Here is a 20,741-nt window from a genome sequence, read left to right on the forward strand (position 1 = left end):
GGCTTATCTGTCCATGGAACTCTCCAGGCAGGACTATGGATTGGGTAGCCATTTCTTTTGCCAGGGGATCTTCCCAACCCAGTGATTGAACCAGGGTCTCTTGCATTGCAGGTGAGTTCTTTACCATCTGAGCCACCAGGGTTGATTTAAGTGGGCAGAGTGATAAGAAGGGGAACTTGGGAATCAGGAAGTTATAAAACTTCAAGTTATAGAAATTAAAAGGCATCAAATGTATGGAGGAACATACCAAAAAGGTTTAAAAAAAAAAAGTACATTGCAGTAGCCCCAAACTCTTTAAACATATGATTGAAATTTTGGAAAAAGAAAATCCTGAAAATTTGGAAACCAATTGTGTACTACCTGTTATTGGGAATTTAGAATCATCAGAGATAAACTATTGATAGTATATATGCCTTATGTAGGCTCAGTGGTAAAGAATCTGCCTGGAATGCAGGAGACCCAAGAGACATGGGTTCAATCCCTGGGTTGGGAGGAACCCCTGAAGGACGGCACGGCCACTCGCTGCAGTATTCTTGCCTGGGCAGAGGTACCTGGTGGGCCGCGGTCCATAGTGTTGCAAAGACTCGGACACAACTAAGCAATTTTGCACACAAAGCACATTTCATTTGCAATTTTGGTGACTATGAAAATATGAGGATTTTCTTTAGCATGTTTGCCACTTGAGTTCTACCTATCATTTTTTGTCTAAAAGTCTTTAGTTTGTCAACTATTTTTCCTGCCATAAATTTTTTTTAACATAAAAATCTGTTATATAGTAGGCATTTGCCTCTAAGAAACGTTCTGATTTTATAGTCACGCCTGATGCAGAAATGTTAATGTAAGCTTTCTGAGCAGAAGACTTTTAAACTAATAAAAATAAATGAAAAAAAAAATTCCATCTGCTAATTCAGACAAACTGAACTTTGAATGATCTGCATTAATGCTTGTCTAAGCTGTTAATTGTCCAGAGCTGAATATGAGGCCTTTGTCTAAATATTCTACTGATTGATTCTAGAAGTAACCCGAGTTGCACTCTGTAATTCTGTATTTTTTTTTGTATTTCAAACACCAGAGAGTAATATTGTGGAATATACTTTAAAATAGTATTACAAAAACAAGAACATAAAACAAAAGTATGTTTTATTCTTGTGCCATGTTTTAAGCTTTTGACATAGGTTTCACTGTTATGATAAAAGTTTACATCTTATGTGAAATTCTACTTGGAAATGTTAGTAATATGTAATTTGACAAATCTATTATGAAAACAAAAATATACAAACTTTCCTCTTTAAGAAGATATTGAAACTTTCAGTTTGAAAGAGAATAATATATGAAAGCAAAGATAACTCCTATGGTACTTTAATCCATACTTTGTATTAAGCCTAACAATTTATAGTTAGGAGCACCTATTATTTTGCAGGATTATACTTTGACATTAATTTCTGTATATAATACCAAAGTGCTATCATTTAGTAACTTTCATTGAATTTCATAAGAATTGTAATCTCACATTTTATTCAACTTTTTTTTAGAATTATATAAGGCACACTAAATCTAATCGAGAAAAATTGACAAGGAACAGATTAGTGCAAAATAAATTTCGTTGTCATCTTTAAACTATACTTTTTTCACTTTGGCTGGACTAATATTGCTGTTTTTAGACTTTCCGGTATTTGCAAAAACATTTCTTAGAGCACAAAGTAAAATGAAACAGTAAAATGACTTGATTAAAATGTCTCAAGTTTGTGTCTGATCTACCCATGACTCAGATTCTTCTACACTCAACATTCCAGCTTATTGTAGCATTTTCTGTTTTTCTACTTTTGATGTGTACTGAGGTAAATGTAGACAGCATGACTCATTAAGGTTTTAAGAAAAAAATAAATTTCCCCAAGCAGTCCTGCAAAGGCAGAGAAATCTAAATCTCTCACCTCTGCTTTACTTTCATAGAGAAGGTGAACAGAACTGCTTTCTCTGCTGGTTCTATGACCACCAGCGATGCCTGTTTTCATATGATTTGCCCAAATCACATCAGAGAAGGATGGCTAACTTCTGTTGGAAACCTATTAAATTCCAAGACCACAGAGCAATTTCATCAATTTCAGTGTCTTAGTTGAATACAACTTTTTATTTATGTGCTTATTTTGTAAGTGATGCTATGATAAAAATAACAGAACAAAGTCAGGCTGCTTAGAAAATTTTCAGTTTAGTTTTGCCAAAATTAATGGAATGCTTTTTCTTTCCTGAACAATGATATAACATAATACGGTTTGATGATATTTACCCAAATTCATCTTAGATATAATTATTTACATTAATATCTATAGCAACTTTGCAAAGAATAGCCAAGTATCTTTGCCCAAAGGGTAAGTGGAATTTTAAATACTTAATATGTACAAATAATCCTTAGCGTGCTTTCTGAAATGCTTTGGGTGTGCTTCCTCAATCTTCATACTCCCTCAGAAATAGAGTGCTCAAAAGTTATTTATGTAAAAAAATTTTTTAATATTTAGTAACTTATTTAGCAGTTACTATTTACTTTACTTTCTTACATTTTAGCATTAAGACAAGAGTGGGTCAGGTTTGGCTTTTGTGGTTGAAAGTTCACTCAAGTAGGGTAATCACAACATGGTCATCCCGGCCTTGCCATAACATCTCTCCTTCAAAGTCAACCAGTCCGTGCTTCCTGGCACGCATGAGAATGCCCACGACTTTATCTGAAATACGGACATATCTTTCGAAGAGATCCCCAAAGGTGACCTGGATCTTGCCGTCCCGTCTGTGGCGAGCCATCGAGCGGATGATGAAACACATGTCCAGGATTTCTCTGTAGATGTGTTCCTCGGCTCTCTTGGCCCGTTCGGCAGTTTTGGTTCCTTCCTTGGGACGGCCGTAGCCTTCGTCTCCTTTGTGCAGGCGGGTAGACATGGCCAACTCATAATCAAACTCTTCACTGAAAGGATTGAGCTTCTGGGATTGGATATGTTCATCAGCCCACTGTTGCCATCTCCCTTTCAGGTTGCCCACCTGACTGTATTTCCGCTGGGCTTTGCAGCTGAGCTTCTCTGTGAACCTGTTTGCCCTAAAAGAGAGAGAGGGTAAAAAAATCAAGATATTCATAATTTAACAAGAGTTGCTTTCTACTTTACTTCTTATACATATGCATCTTAATGTAAATCTATAAATTTTTCATTATAAAACACATGTAAACAATTCAAAAAAAACAAGAGATGGAAGAAGAAAAGTCATAGACAATGCCACTATCGTTCTGAGTTTGAGATAAGGTCCTAGATTCTTTTCTCTGAGTAACAATAATGATTTAAGCCCCATAAAATGATGATATTAAACTCTATTTCAAGGAAAAACTTCCTTACACAAAGGTAATGCAAATATGTATAGTTCAGACTTGCAGGTTAGTAACATTTAGAACTGGAATCATATCAGTGTGTTAAGGGAATGCACTTTATACAGGACTTCAAAAAAGTTATTTGCCCAAAATAAGGTTTTTATCAGCCACATACTTTGTACTATTCACTTGTGTATATTTTTAAATTATTTATTTTAATTGGAGGGTAATTACTTTACAATATTGTGACGGTTATTGCCACACATCAACACGAATCAGCCATAGACATACATGCGGCCCCTCCCTCCCTCCCGGACCCCCTCCCACATCCCTCCCCACCCCCAACCCTCCAGGTTGTCACAGGGCACCACCTTTGGGTGCCCTGCATCATAAACAGCAAATTCCCATTGGCTATCCACTGTATGTATGGTGATATATATGTTTCAATGCTATTCTCTCAATAATCCCACCCTCTCTTTCTCTCAGTTTCCAAAAGTCTATTCTTTATGTCTGTGTCTCCTTTGATGCCACCTTTGCCATGTATAGAGTTTTAAATATGTATTTTTGATGAAGCATATCTATGCTCATATCTATGATGTACCACAAATTTTGAAATATCTAGTTGTATAAATAAGAGTCACTAGCTAGCAATAGTAGCATTTATTGAATACTGTGTGCTGACATTCTTCTAAACACTTTCCACTAATATTTCTACAACCATTTTATGAGATAGGTACCATTAATCTCATTTCACAGATGAGGCAAGTGAGGGCAGAAGGGTTAAGTAACTTTCGATCACGAAGTTGTTAAATGATGGAGCTAGGATTCAAACCAAAGTAAAGCCAACTCCAGAGCCTGTGTATAACTACTGTGAAATGCTGCCCCAGGCCAGCGGAAGAGGTGGGATTCAGACCCCAAATATCTGAGGCCAAAGACCGTGCTCTCTCCGCTATGTGATGGTGCCGCCCAGCCTGCCAGGACAGTGTATAAAAAGTAGATGAGTTGTGTCTCAAATGTGTGGGTCTGCCTTTGCAGCCTGGAATGAATTTCTTATTAAAAACCATCATTGGCGAGTATAGACCTAATTTAAAAACAGCAAAGTTTGTCTTTAACAGACTTTCCTGTCATCTCTCTAGCTCCAATCTTATAAATAAAGCATGAACTCTTGGACTATATAAAAGTCAGAAATCTGTATTCCTCATCCCCACAAGTGACTCACCCATCCTTCTCCCCAACAGCAAGTGGCTTCATGTCTGTAAGCTTTGGAATTGGAGATGTAGGGTAGAGCTCAAATTGCTTATGTGGCTACAGTCCACGGGGTTGCAAAGAGTTGGACATGACCAAGTGAGTAAGCACACACACACACACACACACACATGTGAGTGGCATGCGTGAATCCAATACCCCCCTCCCCCGAACTCTCATAATTTGCTGGTCAAAAAACCCAGGAACAAGTCAGATGTGGGTGTTCCTCACCATCCAAATTCATTTCCTAAAATTTGATCATTCAAATACAGGAAACTAACAGATATGGGTAGGGAGGCATACATACTTGTATTATTTGTCGAAGAGGACTGACAGCCACTAGATGGCGAACTTTCATTAATTCCCATCCTTTGTGTCCCTAGCTTGCTGCATTCAGTTTCACTATCATAATAGAATTTAAACTAGGAGTACACTGCTGCATATAACACTACTATTCTTTGTAAACACACAGACAAAAGTATATGACCAAGTTAATTGGGGAAAATCAGCATTCAAAAACTGTTTATACAATTTTTACAGCTTTAAAATATCACATATGTATGGAAGGGCTTCCCAGGTAGCCCAGTGATAAAGGATCTGCAAGCCAAGGCAGGAGCTGCAGGAGACAGGACTCCATCCCTGGGTGGGAAGATCTCCTGGAGGAGGAAATGGCCGCACACTGTAGTATTCTTGCCTGAGAAATCCCATTGGCAGAGGAGCCTCGCAGGCTAGAGCCCATGGAGTTGCAAACAGCTGGACCCAACTGAGCGCACACATATGTATGGACAAGTGCTAGGAACTCCACTGCCCTGAGGGAAATGCATTTTCCTCAGCCCTGCTGGTCCTTGTCTTCATCTGTGTCTCCACAGACTGTCCCTGTTCAGCTGCCCAGAGTGTGGGCTGCTAGATCTCATGATCAAACGAGAGTAAATACCTAGTCCCCTTGGAATGATGGCAATCCATGGCAGACACAGCCTTCAATAACAAGCCCGGTGTCATGCTGGCAGAACCCAAAGCTCATATCAGATTCGAGGCTGGAACAGCTTGCTGGAGAAGAGACTTGTACATCTCAGAAGGCAGCAAAAAAAACCAGCATGATTCATTAATTCATTCTTTTTGTCTCCTGAGCACCGACTGCGGCTCTGTCCTATAGTATAGAACATAATACATCCTCCCTTTAAGGAACTTCTGGGCACTTTGAACATTGCCTCCATCCTTTATTAAAGTATGTATGACACCTACTGTGCACCAGTCACATGTTTTTCAAAATTAGTTTATATTTCTGTGGCTTTGCTGGGTCTTTGTTGTTACGTGAGGGTTTTCTCTAGTTGTAGCAAGTGGGGCTACTCTCTAGCTGTGGTGCGTGGGCTTATTGTGGTGGCATCTCTTGTGGAGCACAGGCTCTAGGGCGCGCGGGCTTCGCTAGTTGTGGCACACGGGCTCAGTTGCCCCAGAGCACATGAAATCTTCCTGGACCAGGGATCAAACCCGTCTCCCTGCATTGGCAGGTGGATTCTTAACCACTGGACAACCAGGGAAGTCCCGGACACTCTTCTAAGTGCTAACTGAATATTCAGGAATGAAAAAGAATGGTGAATAATCACTAAAAGACATTCATAAAAGTAAACAGAATAAAACAGATTTGAGCACATGCTACAATTTTAACTATGTAAAATGTGTATATGCACCAGGTTGAAGAAATCAAGAGTACGTGCACAACTGTAATTATGTTAGTCTAGAGACAGTTGGCTTTTAAAAAAATTTTTTTCAAAATTCTTTCTGCTGGTATTACTGTTGACCCTTGAACAACACAGGTTTGAACTCCATGGGTCCACTTACATGTGGACATTTTTTCATAGTAAATACTAAAGTACCAGGCTTCCAGGTGGTGCTGGTGGTTAAGAACCCGCCTGCCAATGCAGGAGAACTTCAAGTTCCATTTGAGAAGATTTCCTGGAGGATGGCATGGCAACCCACTCCAGTATTCTTGCCTGGAGGATCCCATGGACAGAGGAGCCTGGCAGGGTACAATCCATAGAGTTGCAAAGGGTCCGACACGAATGAAGTGACTGAGCGTGCGCGCACACACACTACAGAACTACAGGATCTGCACCTGCTTGTTCTGGGGAACTATGTATGCGGGTGGGGGGCTTGGATACTTCCGGCACTTGAAAATTTGAGTATAACTCTACAGTTGCTTTCCTAGTGGCTCAGCTGGTAAAGAATCTGCCTGCAATGCGGGAGACCTGTGTTCGATCCCTGGGTTGGGAAGATTCCCTGGAGAAGGGAAAGGCTACCCACTCCAGTATTCTGACCCGGAGAATTCTGTGTACTATATATATAGTCCATGGGGTCACAAAGAGTCGGGACACGACTGAGTGACTTTCACCTTCTACAGTTACACTGTATCCATGTTTCCACATCCATGAATTCAACCAGTACAGGTTGAGCAATACTCTAATATGCATCTATTGAAAAAAAAAAATCCACTTATAAGTGGACTCACACAGCTCAAACCCATGTCGTTAAGAGTCAACTGTATTGATTTTATAACTTAGAGGAAGCACAGAATTGAAAAATATTCAAATTAGTATCCAGAGATAATTTGCTTAAACTGCATATTATATGGGTCTCATTCTTTGATGATATATATTTTTTTCTTTTAACTAGTAACTTTAATTCCCTGAGTGTTGAAATTCTATGTTGTTTGGGATAAGGGTCCGGTTTGGTGAGGTAATAATGCTATGAAGAAGAGAAACATCTAAAAGAGCATCTTCTAAATTTTAATGTCCATTTGTTATATAGTCAAACTATAATTTCCAATAATAGAAGAGAAGGAAAGTGAAAGAACTGGTCCTTTAAGCAAGAATTAGAAAATTGGGTTGCTTAAAATGTACTAGAAGGAAATATACTTTAATGAATATTTAATTTTATCTATCTTGTACATGTTCTGTATTACTTTCATATTTTCAATTTTTAAAAAGTCTGAAAGGATCAGGTTTAAATCAGGATTAGTAAGTCTCAGACCCTGAGCATCTCCTTGACCATTGAATGTAGGAATCAATACACCAGTTTGTCCTATTTTTTAAATTTTCAAGTAAAATGTGAATGATAGTTCCGATTGAGTTTTAGAAAGATGACCTAGTATAAATTCATAGAAAGCAAAGCGATATTCAAAGACTGGCACTGTGCTCATATCTTAGGGTAAAACGCTTCTCTGTCAGTAAAGCCAAGAACTTCTGCCACATTTCCGATGTCTCGGGGAATTTCTGGGGAGAATCTGCTCCTGTGTGCACTGCTGTGCTTACTCTTCTCATAGGAAGTATAGAGCGAGTTTGGTTAATGGGAGCGTGACATCCACAGGGTCACATTTATCAGAAGCAGGATGACTGTGCATTCACAACTGTGCTCTTCATTCTGTTATCAGCCAGGTGTGGGAACCAGGCCTGTGCTTGCTGCTCTGCTCCTTGCAGACTGGTAACCGTCCTGAGTCCATGGAAGGATTCCAAGCTCTAGAACTGGGGCAAATCCTAGAAGGCCATACTTTCCCCTTCGTTTCTAGCAAATATCTTTAATATAGTTGCACCAAAACATTACACTTTGGGAGTTTTCCTGGGATTCTATAACAGAGGTGAGGCTTGGATCTCCATTTGATTTGTTGAGTCTGTTCTCTGCTGAGAGATGACTCTAACACAGTGGTTAAGAACACAAGCTCTAGGAGTAAAGTCATCTGTCCCTGGTGGCTCAGATGGTAGAGAATCTGCATGCAAGGCAGGAGACCTGGGCTCGATTCCTGGGTTGGGAAGAACGCAAGCTCTGGCATCACTTCCTGAGAGCATCACTTACAGGCTGTCTGACGTGGATACATTTCTGTGTTCAGTTCCCTTTTCTATAAAACACCCCCTCATGCTCAACCATTTCATTTTTACTGAATAGACCTTGGAGGAGAGGGTGGATGCATGACTTTCATTTTAATATTGTGCCATTACTGTATGTAATACACTATGTAATATTGGGCCATTACTGTAATGGGGGACAGATAAAAGTTGCTTTGTCTAAAGGACCTGGACCAAACAAGTCACATAGCTATGAAATCAAAAGACTATTTTAAAAATAAAGCATAAAATGGGAATCATTTTCACAGTAAAGCCCCAGTTAGTAAAATTCTTTTGGTAAGAAATATTTCTATTTTTTATCAAACCTGAGTTGTTTGTCTCTGTTATCCATTGGACCACCCAGAAAACTCTTTCTGCTTAAAATCCATGACACATCATTTTCTCCCTTTTAGTGGATATGGGGAAAGAATGGTGCTTAGAATTAAAAATAAGTGAACAAACCCCCTCTCATATAGGCTTAGTCAGCGGTGCCACGATCATGTCTCCGGCAGTATGTGAGCATCCCATCAGGTTTCTGCTGTAGCTTCCCGCTCGCATTACTGCTGACCCTCAGAGCTGCTGTTGCTGCAGACAACATTTCTGGTACCCTGCGCACTCTAAGCCTGAGGGAGAGGAACCCAAAAGAAGCAAGGGAGGGATTTCACTCCCATAGGTAAGTATATAGGTTTAGTCACTCAATCATGTTCAACTCCTGTGACCCATGGACTGTAGCCCACCAAGCTCTTCTTGTCCATGGGATTTCCCAGGCAAGAATACTGGAGTGGATTGCCATGCCCTCCTCCAGGGGATCTTCCTGATCCGGGGATGGATCCCGGGTCTCCTGCATTGCAGGCAGAATCTTTACTCACTGAGCCACAAGGGAAGCCCTATTCCCTTCCCCAAACCCTGACAGCCAGTCTCCTAGTATCTTGTAGTGCTGAGATGACCAGGGCTGGCCCCTTGCATTATACAGAGCACAACTCTGGGCCCATCACTTTACATAATTGATACCAAAATAACTCTATGGATTATCACAGCTATTTTTTGTTTTAGATGAGAATGAAGAAACTTTAGGATTTGCCCAAGTAACCAGTATTCCAAATCTAATTGTCTCTGATTCAAAGCCTGTGTCCCTCTCTAGCACAGAGAAGGTATGTTTGGGGGAACCATGAGAAGGGTCCAGTATGCACGTTCCCACTTTCAGGTGAGACAGTTTATAGAGTAGTGGTCAAGAAGGTGGGGTCTGGGTCCAGAGTGCCTGGGTTTGAATCCCATGGGCAGTACAGTCTTATACAAATTCCTTAATATTTCTTTGTCTCATGTTCCTATCTATCCAATAAAGATAATGATTATGCCTATCCCATGAGAATGTTGTGAGGATTAAATAAATAAACATATGAAAAATTCTTAGGTGCCAAAGGAGAGAACATGTGTTGGAGACTGGTCCCAGCTGTCATCTCCCTACCCTCGGCCAATTCAAAAGACACTGACAGGAACATCTTAATTGTGCTACCCTCAGTTTTTATTCTGTTGGGTTCTATTATTTCATTTTCTAGCATACATACCTCCTAAATCCACAAGGCTAAAATTTGGACTATGGTTCCATATGATCTGCTATAATAGTGATTTCTGATTATGAATTTCTATGTGACTGTAAGCAAAGCACAAATCCAAATCTCTGAGTGTATCCTCAAGGTGCTGAGTGAGAAGTGGCACCATGTCTGGTTTCAAAGCGGGGCATTTGGAGATGGGCACGCATGTCTCAGATCGCTGACTTGCTGAGTGAACTTTCCCTCTGAGCTTCAGTGCTCTCATCCCTAAAATGAGATATCACCAACCTCATTGTGAGAGTTCAAAGGACAAAGCAGGTAAAATACTACGTGTGTGTGTGTGTGTTAGTCACTCAGTCGTGTCTGACTCCGTGACCCCACAGACTGCAGCCCACCGGGCTCCTCTGTCCATGGGATTCTCCAGGCAAGAATACTGGAGTGGGTTGCCATGCATTCCTCCAGGGGATCTTCCTGGACCAAGGATCAAACCCAAGTCTCCTGCATTGGCAGGCAGATTCTTTACTACTGTGCCACCTCAGAAGCTCTCTGGGAAGCCCATAATAGTGCTAATTCTTTCAAAACATCTTTAAGGTCACAAACTGTAAGGCAACTTTTTGTCAAATAAAGTTCCCAGTTTTGTTCTTTACTGATTGTTCCATAAAAGTTGAAAAGCACACCTTCACATATAACTGTTCCCAGAGGGAGTCAGCTTGTAAGCTTTTCATCACATCTGAGATGTTCCCCATATTCTGATATCCTGTGGTTGTAGAGTGAGAAATTCTGACTTTCTGTTCTGTGGAGGGAGAGTTACTGTCTTGAAATAAAGCATGTGTTTCTTGTCAGAATAAATGTATCAGTTTGAGTCCATGTGTGTGCGTGTATTGGTGTGTGTGTATACATTTAACTGCTTTAGGAGTGTGCTTCCCAGGTGGCGCTGGTGGTAAAAAAAACCCGCCTGCCAATGCAAGAGACATAAGAGACTCAGATTCGATCCCTGGGTCAAGAAGATTCCCTGGAGGAGGGCGTGGCAACCCACTCCAGTATTCTTGCCTGGAGAATCCCATGGACAGAGGAGCCTGGGGTCCAGGACCCCAGAAACACATGGGGTCACAAAGAGTCAGACACGACTGAAGCAACTTATCACGCATACACAGCACATAAGCATTGTGATATTTTAATTGCCTGGCTTTAATAGCATTTCTGCCTTTGTTTATAAATGGAAAAAACTTACTGAAAGTTTGAAGAATTGCTAAATAATAAGCTGTCTATGAGGAGTAATAACTTCCATATAGTGAGCTTATGTGCAGGCACTGTGCTAAGTTCTTGGCAGCTTTAATCTCATCTGCTTCTCTCAAAACGGAATTTATTGTTGCCATCATTTTACAAAGGAGGAAATGGGTTTAGAAGAATAATTGGCTATTTTGTGTGTGTGTGTGTGTGTGTGTGTGTGTGATGAGAACATTTAAGAGCTATTATCTTAGCAACTTTCAAGTGTACCACAGTATCCTTAATTAGAGCCAGGGCAGAGCTGGGATTTGAACTTGGGTCTGTCTCACTTCAGAGGTGGTTCTCCAGACAGACAGCAGCCTCCCGCCTGTGTCCAGGCTCACAGAAATCTGTGTTCCATGGGCACTGTTTGGGTAGATGTGTCTCTTGATAATATTACATACACTGATTTGAGACAAGGGAAAGGTCTCTCCCCTCAGTCTAGCAGGAAATACTTTTTTTCCTGCAGAAAAAATGTAGCCAATCCTTTCTCATTCTAGCCCTGACTTCAAACATTAACCGGTAGCAGACACCCGTCTCCAGTGGCTTCATCTCTGTTGTGGCTAAACCCTGAGGGTTCAGAACAGAGGGGAGAAACCAAGGGGGCGAGCCCTTGGCCCGGAGGTCCATGAACCGGGCACCGGCCTCTCAGCCCAGGGGCGAGCCTTCGCCGAGCCCCGGCTGCCAGCCCTGTCGGGAGTCTCGCCCCGACTCGGGCAGGGCTTCCCTGCCCTCTGGGACCCCTCGGCTGCTGGCGCGCGGCAGGCGCGGCGAGGAGCTGAGCGACGCGCTCACTTACTGGGAGGCCAAGGGGCGTTTGATCCTGGCCGCGGCCTCCTGCTCTCCAGCCGGCTCCGGCCTCTCGTCCGCCTCGCCTCCGTAGCCACTGTCCTCCGTGTCCACGCTGTCGCTCCGGCACTGGGGCTCCTCCCGCTCCACGGCCCTCCAGCCTCTGGTCAGCTCGGTCACCAGCCGGGCACACTTCCTCCTCCGCGTGGGGGAGCCGCGGCTGCGGAGGAGCCTGTCCACGGCGCTCTCCGGCGGGCCGCCCTCCTGCTCGTACCGGTGGCTGAGGTGGCCCAGGTCGCCTCCTCTCTCGTAAGCCTTGCTGACCACCGTCTTGGTCACCTCTTTCCTTTTGATAGGAGAAACCGCGGTGGCTTCCTCTGAGCCGTGCGCATCTTCTCCACAGCCCTCTGGCTCCGGGGAGGAGGGCTTTGGGGCCCTCTGAGCTTTCCAGTGGGTGGGGGCGTCTGTCGCTGGTCCGGAAGTGTCCGGTGGGTCCTGGGTGCCCCCTGGCATCCAGCCTGCCGGCTCCTGGGCCTGCCTGGTGCTGTTTTCGTTGGCCCACTGCTGCCAGCCTCGGGCTAACGTGATAACCAGGGTGGCTGTGCGCACCTTCCGGAGGGCACTCTTGGCCGGCCCGTCGCCCCTTTCCTTTTCTCCCGGAGCCATGCCACCCTTCTCTGCTGAGAGCCTGGGTGCTGGCTAAAATGCGTGCGGACCGGTGGAGGGCCCGGGATTTAAATAGAAGCGGGGTGTGGGGTGGGAAGAGGGTTTGGTGACCGTGGAAACTATGTTAAGCTCCTCTTGCCAAGATGCGGTGCCTTCCCCCTGACGGTGCGCTTTTTTTAAACCCTGACGGCTCCAGTTTCATCGCAGCAGAGGGACGTCTGTCTTGGTAAAGGACAGTGATAGGATCCTGCCCTTTCTTCTCCAAGTGCCAGAGTGGAAACTACTAGATCCGATCATGTGCTCAGCCTTAAGTTTTTCTTGACCTTAAAATATGGTCCTACCATTTATAGGAGCATAAAATACGTGTACAAGTTGTGCTGGGAACATATTAGTCTTATTTCCATTGAAACCCCAGCAGTCCTCAATACAGCTTTAATTAGTCCCATTTTATGGCTGAATACAGTGACACATAACTTCCTATAGCTAATAATATCTAAGACTGGAACCCAGATGTCTGATGCAAAGCATGTGCCTCTTTTCATCCTTACTCCTCAAAGGCATCCTACTGCCTCTTTCTTTTGTCTTCAGCTCTATTTGATGTAGACCTTAGAGGTCATCTCATCCAAGCTCCATTTACCAGATGAGAAAACCGAGACCCAGATAAGAAGGGAGAAAAAGGCCTAGTATTCTAATTCCAAGTTTGAATTACTTTATATACAAGTCATATTAATACACAAGACAACAGTCAAAATTTTGGTCCAATTACTTTTTAAAAAAAATCTTTAAATTGAGACCTACACACACAATGAACTTCAGAGACTATTACAACAAATCTTTTCAAATGTTTTGTTAAATAAGACTATTTAAAGACAAAGTAAGTAAATGTTATCAGAAACAAGCCTCACTTGGCTGTTTTTAATAACACAAACTTCCTTGGCATAACTTTAGGTTCTTGCAGAAAAAGCCATGCTTTCATTTCTGAGAGCAAAGACTGGAATATAGTTGTTTTTTTTGTTTGTTTGTTTTTTGTTTTTTTTTTAATAGGACTGGATAGATGGTCATTTGTACAGAGAAAGAACTATCTAGGACATGTCCTAAACCAGATAAAAATGCACAGGGGTCAGCATTGAGTATTTCTTAAAGTAAGACAAGTAGAATTTTTTTTCATACCACAGTTCTATAGATTTTTATACTTTCCTCCAATCTTGACATGCAGTTAAACACACTAACTGAAGATTGCTGTCCAAGAGCATTAAAAAAGGTAAGAACTGTAATTACTTCTGAAACTGAGACAAATTTATTTTTTAAAATGTTGTCAGTTTTTCATCCTGTAGGTCACCTACCTCCTAAGATTAAGACAATTGGGAAGATGACTTAATACTCTATCTAGAAATCTGTCAGATGTTTTCAGAGTTCAACAGCATCTGGTAATGTTAACTGTGGTCCAACAATGCAGAGACAAAATCCCAGTTGATTAATTAAGAGGAAATTGGATCACATGAAGAGAAAACTATGACAAAGATTTCGATCTGAGTCTGAAACTTCTGGCATTCTTTCTTGGAATGTAGACACACTGCAGGCTGTTTGGTTCCTATTAGGTTCCCTTCACCCACTTGGATTGCCTTGGGAAAGGAATGGGGATCCTCAGAGACATCCATGCACTCAACCCAGGATCAGGCTGATTTATCACTCTCAAAGGAACTTTTCTGCTTCCCTGTCCACACCTGTTCCATATTCACTTCTTAAAGGGGGAGAATGAAAACAGCAAAATGTTAATAGTCTTTCACATATTAATGGGCATTGCAGCTGGCTGCCTGGGGCTTACAGCTGTCAGCAGATAGTCTTGGCAAAAACCAGGGAACTCCTAAAAGAATCTGGTTATTCCTTCTGAGATTTTACTTCCACGGCAACTGTGGTCCTTCATTCCTGTGGTTCTTCATTTATGCTTCTTCAGAAAAGAGTGTAAAATCGCTTTCCTCCTCATGTCTACTTTGGGCATTCCTTCCCTACAACCTAGATCTAGATTCTTGAGTTCAATATTCTTCTACTTTAAAAGAAGGTATAAAAGAAATGACTATAAAAAAAGACAAAGATATAGCGTACTAAGTAGTTTACATTGTGAGTTTCCTATGAGACATGAGATTAGAAACTAGGTGAAGATGTAGACCTGATTAATTATTTACCACCTAAGAAATTTGTAGTGTGAATGTGTTTTATAAAAAATATTATTATTTGATGATATGGGCGATACTAGGGAAAGGAGGGAGTTAATATTTATACACTTCTCTTCATGATATGCTTAGAAATCAGGTAAAGTCAGCTATCATCACCAGCGATATAATCTTACTAAAGAAACTTTAGAAACCCACATTTGCCCAAAGCTCATATGAAGTAATAGTTTCATTGATCCTTTCTATGTAAATAAATAAGTCCTTTTCTAGTTTAGTTACAGAAAAGTGGGAATGAAAAGACTTTAATGGACATCAAAAAAGGACTTTTGATTTCAACTGAATTTATTTAACTCAGTACTCATGGAAAGAATATAAGGGTGAGGCCTGATGGTGGTTGGTGTGAGGAAGGGTGTGAAACTGATCAAAGCAGAACTTACTTTCAAGGTCTTCCCGTCTAGCCAGAAGAGAGTTGTGCATACAACTGCCTTTAACAGTTTGGGGAGAGCTGCCTTAGAAATGGGGCTTCTCGGGTGGGCTCAGTGGTAAAGAATCCACCTGCCAGTGCAGGAGATGCAGGTTCAGTCCCTGAGTTAGAAGATCCCCTACATAAGGAATTGGCAACCCACTCCAGCATTCTTGCCTGAAGAACCCCATGGACAGGGGAGCCTGGTGGGCTATAGTTCATGTGGTCATAAAGAGTCAGACATGACTGAGCAACTAAACATTAGAAATAGAAAGCTTTATTGAGCACAGGTGAATGATTTTATTGGGAAGACTTCACAGAAATGGTGGTCCTTTATCTGAGCCCCTCAAAATAAAACTTTACCAGGGGGAGAAAGGGCACTCCAACCTGAAGGAGTGCTGTGAACAAAGTTATGAAGTTATGGTGTGCCTTGAGACCTTCTCATGCCCAGCATAGAGCCATAACCTCAAACGCCTGGAGGATCACACAGGTCATTTAACACATGAGCGAAGTTGGGTTGGAGCACAGCTGTGGGTGTGAGGCCATGGGAAACTGGCAAAGTAATGTCTCAAGAGAAGACATCTGGGTTTTTACATGCACTCTCCCAATTCTTCACATGGTGAAGAATTCTTTACATGGTGATGATTAACACACACAATATAGTACAAAGTGAACCTACACAGTTCTTGGACCAGATTCTGTGTGCCCCCAGTTTTTGAACTTTAGAGAAGAACATACAGTATTTATGGGGTAAGGACAAGAGGCCAGGGTGCATTTGAGAAATAAGTTGGAGCTATATTTTGAAGAATGCCTTGCTAAGGAATCAGTATTTTATCAAATGAGACTCATTGCATCATTAAAAAAAATAAAACCTCAATGTGATATCAAATTCACATTACCAAATGGTCAAATCAAAAACTGGCGAAGTGGGGTGTAGATTTGAAAAAGACTAGACTAGGATTAGGGACATTGTCTACAGGGGTTATGAAAATAATCTTGGAAGGAACCATAAAGGATGGTTCTTAGAGAAGGATCTGAAAGAAGGGAAGAAGGTCTGGGATACATTGAGGGTCACAGCAGACTCACTAGCTGCCATGGGTGTCGGGGAATGATCTAGAAGCTTCAGTTTGAGTGACAGGTGTGAGGAGGTGGCATTAGCTGGGAAAGGACTGGAGATGGGGAGGATTTGTGGTGAGAAGGAGTTTCCCTCTGGAGTTGCAGAAGCGCTGGGGCGTCTACGTGGAGACGTGGAGCAGTGAGGGAGCTGAGAACATGAACCCTGTGGTTGGGTAAGGACCAGGTGAAAATCCAGACTGCAGGTTAGCATGTTATCTAATTTTTTCAAGATTCAGTTTTTTCATGAGTATCAGAGAATCTACCTCACAGAGTCGGTGTGAGAATTAAGAGTCACACACGTGAAGCACTGAACACCCACGTGCAAGCTTGATGAGCAGCTATTGTTATCATCTTGAGGTCGAGCTGTGGAGTTAGAGAATTAAAGCTCCTTAGATAATTCTGTGTGACCTAGGACAGGAGTGATACTGAACCCCGGTCAGGGTGCATCTTCAGGTGGGAGGGTCAAGTGGGGTGACTGGTAGGGACTGGAGGCTGCAAAGGGAGCGCTTATTTATAGTGTTTTATTTTAAGGTAATTTATAGTGAGGCCTTTAAGGCAATGTCAGAAAGGTTTCCCTCAGCCTGGTCGGGGGTCAGATGAGGTCTCAGTTACTTGGTAGTAATTACCAAAGACTTGCGCGCAAGTGCCTTCCTGGAAACTCCTGGAATATGGAGCTCAGTGGTTTCCAATCACTGAGGATCACATTAAGGTCTTAAGCATATTAGGATGACCTGTGAAGCTTTGAAAACTAGAGCGAAGTCAAAATGGCTACACCCAGGAGCACAAAGGGCAGAGGGAACCCTCGTGGTGGCTTTGAAGACCAGAGGAGGCAGCGACTGCTGAGAGGAGAGCTAGTAAGGTACTGGCATTCTGGGAAAAGGGTTGCAATAAATGGAAACCCATGAAGCAGATGATACCGTTAAGGAGAACTTAACAGCTATCATAACCAGAAAAATTAACCAGCTTCCAGAAGCAGAAAGGAATCTGCTTGAAACGGAACAGCATATATTGGACTTAATGCTGCTCTCTGTGGCCCAATAGCAGCTAGTCTTTTTCGATGTATCTTGCATGTGGCACAGGCTCCTGTAGCTGCTGCCTCACCAATGGCAGTGATCCCACTTTTGATGGCGTGTGTATCTTACAGAGTTCTGTTAGTTTTCCTTTGAATACTGGTGATTTGCATTGTGAAACCTGTGCCGTAACATGAGGCAGATGGGGTGGGCTTGTTTTTGGTGGCCTGTATCCTATTTTCTTGGCTAACCCTGTGAATGGTGGCCTAGCAACCAGGTGTAACTCAGCCTGGGCTACCTGAGAAAGGAAACATCTTAAATGATTAGATGAGGATTTCTAAGCCTATCTTTAGAAAGATGTTATTTCCCATTTGGCTCCAGCCTGGGTTTGCAGTATACTTTGGTTGAGACAATAGAAACTACTGATAAAGACTTTTTGGTTACCTGAACCTATCCTAGAAGTTCAGTGATTGTTGAGCAAATCTGTACTCAAGGATAAAATTGTGGGGGGGGGGGGGGGGTGGGGGAGGGGGAGGGAAACTGGCACCGAGCTGTCTCTGGAGACAGGCCTTGCTTGGGTAGGGAAGCTAACCCACCATCAGGGCTGACAACCCTGCTGCTAGCTTCTAGAGGCTGCGGGGGCCAGGAGACACTCGACATGCAGGTCTCGAGGGTGTGGTGCCCCGTAGCCCCGGTATGGGTTCAGACAGACTGGTTTTGCATTCTGGATCTCCATTCAGGATCTGTGTACCTGGAAAGTTGACTTCTCTGAGACTCAGTTGCCTTTTCTGAAAATGGCAGAAACATGACTTTCCCCAGCACTGTTTGTGTGTTCATATGAGATTGTTTGTGAAGCAATTAACACGGTGCCCGATACACTGCATGAGAACGCCACGTGGAAGTGGTTCGCAATGTTCTTTACCCTCTTACTGAGGCAAATGATGCCACCTTCTAAATAAATGAGCTTGATTCACAGGCAACACATCAAACCTCAGTACGTACTTATAACACTGCATAAACTTTTACATCATAAACAATACATACATTGCCAGAGACCAAAGAAAACTTTAGAGGACACACGTCACAAAAACCTTGATCAAACTATAGCCACATTGGTTTATTTAGGAAACAAACACATAAATGCTTATGATATTAAGTATAAATGGTGGTGTCTCAGAAACTGGCCTTGTTATTATGACTAAATTCATTCTTCTTTGAATAATAGTTGTTCGGTCTTCACTATGTTATTAACGCTAACTTGGTTCAATTCATGCTTAATCTATTAACTCCAAACTGCACAATTCAGAAGTGTATCTCATTAAATTGAATAACACCCTGAACTGACAATACCAATTAAAGTATAATGTTTCTAATTGCTCTGATCTTTTAGTAGTAGAGTCAACCTACAGTTCAGTGAAAGTAAAATGAAATCAACACCTGGTTTGATCTGACCATCCCCCACTTAATTAGTGCGATAGCTCCTTAATATATTTCACTTCTCATTTTGTTCTATGCAAATCCATCTGTACACATCTCCCTTGTTTACCTTAAAACTCAATTCATGTCTCACTCAGCTGATCAAAACACTCTAACCGCTTCCCAATACCGTCCAGGAAAAGTTAAAAGGTCTTAGCCTCATAGTCAAAGCTTGCTATCATTTGCCTTTACTTTTTACTCCTTTCCTTTGTAGTTTGGATGAATCTGGAATTGCAACTGCGGAAACCTTTTTCTTCCTAGTTTGGAAGATGTATGATTGAACAAGAGTGCATACAGAGGAGAAGCTTTGCCTGTGCTGAGATGATTCATTTAATTTTTGCTGTTTCTACCTGTATAAATCTTCTTTGTCCTGGACTTGGTGTAAGAATTAGTAATGTAATCTGAAGTCTTTTATAAACTTCAAGGGTGATAAGAGACAAATCACCATGCTCAGTCTTGTCTGTCTGTCTTCACCACTGCACGTGTGCAAGCGTGCTATATTGCTTCAGTCGTGTCCGACTCTGTGTGACCCTATGGACTGTAGCCCACCAGGTTCCTCTGTCCATGGTAGGAGGAGACAGGCAAGAATGCTGGAGTGGATTGCCGTGCCTTCCTCCAGGATATCTTCCTGATCAGGGATTGAACCCGTGTCTCTTAAATCTAACCTCAATTGGCAAGTGGGCTCTTTACCACTAGCACCATCTGGGAGGGCTTTCTTCACCACTGGATAAGATAGTACTATGCCCATCTCTCTTGCTTTTTTTTTTCCCGATGATCCAGCGGATGTTAGCAATTTGATCTCTGGCTCCTCTGCCTTTTCTAAAACCAAAGAGCTGACTCATTTGAAAAGACCCTGATGCTGGGAAAGATTGACGGCAGGAGGAGAAGGGGACGACAGAGGTTGAGATGGTTGGATGGCATCACTGACTCAATGGACATGGGTTTTGGTGGACTCCGGGAGTTGGTGATGAAAAGGGAGGCCTGGCGTGCTGCAGTTCACGGGGTCGCAAAGAGTCAGGCATGACTGAGCGACTGAACTGAACTGATGCCCATCTCTGGGTGTATGACAGCTCTGCACTGGCTGTTGTGTTTAAAGCTCCACAGGTGATCCTCTTGTGATTTAAGATAATGTGATCCTTAGGGATAGGGATTATAAACCACTGAGCTCTGTAATACCCCCGTCTCTGAGTTCCGCTAGTACCACCTCTCTCTACCTTACTAGGTGATGTCTTGTGCACCCGTGTGGTCACTAAGCACCACGTGTGTGCTATGCAGGGGATGGGTGTCAAGAGATAAATCTGACTAGTATCTGCCCTAATGAACCTCAAGTAGGACGTGGAGAAAGTGAGCAATTGGGTGTTATCATTATGACATACGGGCTATAATAATGGTGTATCTGAGGTCATAGTAATATCTTTAGGATTAGGGAAGGCCTTAAAATGAAGATGCTGCTTGAGCTGAGCATGATGGGTTATTGTCCAGTGGGAGGAGCTGGGTGAGAGAGTAAGCCCCAAAGAGAAGCTCTTAGATTCAAAGTACGGAGAAGGAAATAGCATGTGTTACTGAAGTGTTTCCCTACAAACTACAGACTGATGGGGTTGCCTTTCTTTTAAGAACCAAAGGAAATGATGTACTTCCCCCTCCACTCAATGTAAACAGAGTCTAGTGGTCTATCATAGGAATCTTTTCAAGTAAGAGTGTGCATGGATGTCCAAAATGTGACCACTTCTCACCATCTTTACTGACATTAGCCTCCCCACCTTCGCTC

General features: G+C 42.5%; 1 protein-coding gene and 1 pseudogene across 1 annotated transcript; one reads left to right on the forward strand and one right to left on the reverse strand.

Annotated features, from left to right (window-relative positions):
* Nucleotides 1-1,123: 1,123 nt before the first annotated feature.
* Nucleotides 1,124-12,771, reverse strand: ABRA (actin binding Rho activating protein). Its single transcript, XM_065903000.1, has 2 exons — nt 12,082-12,771; nt 1,124-3,082 (listed from the first exon to the last, which is right to left on the reverse strand). The coding sequence occupies exons 1-2, from the start codon at nt 12,735-12,737 to the stop codon at nt 2,605-2,607; spliced, it is 1,134 nt and encodes a 377-aa protein (XP_065759072.1). The 5' UTR covers nt 12,738-12,771; the 3' UTR covers nt 1,124-2,604.
* Nucleotides 12,772-17,378: 4,607 nt separating this feature from the next.
* On the forward strand, nt 17,379-17,967 carry LOC136144696 (transmembrane protein 126A pseudogene; annotated as a pseudogene).
* The last annotated feature ends 2,774 nt before the right edge of the window (nt 17,968-20,741 follow it).

The sequence above is a fragment of the Muntiacus reevesi genome, chromosome 12 (genome assembly GCF_963930625.1).
Source record: "Muntiacus reevesi chromosome 12, mMunRee1.1, whole genome shotgun sequence".
Lineage (NCBI taxonomy): Eukaryota > Metazoa > Chordata > Mammalia > Artiodactyla > Cervidae > Muntiacus > Muntiacus reevesi.

Bases quoted from the DNA above. Each gene is read 5' to 3' on its own strand.
- ABRA (XM_065903000.1), bottom strand. From the start codon at position 12,737: ATGGCTCCGGGAGAAAAGGAAAGGGGCGACGGGCCGGCCAAGAGTGCC. The intron at 3,083-12,081 runs GTAAGTGAGCGC...TCTCTCTTTTAG, and splicing joins AAACGCCCCTTGGCCTCCCA to GGCAAACAGGTTCACAGAGA.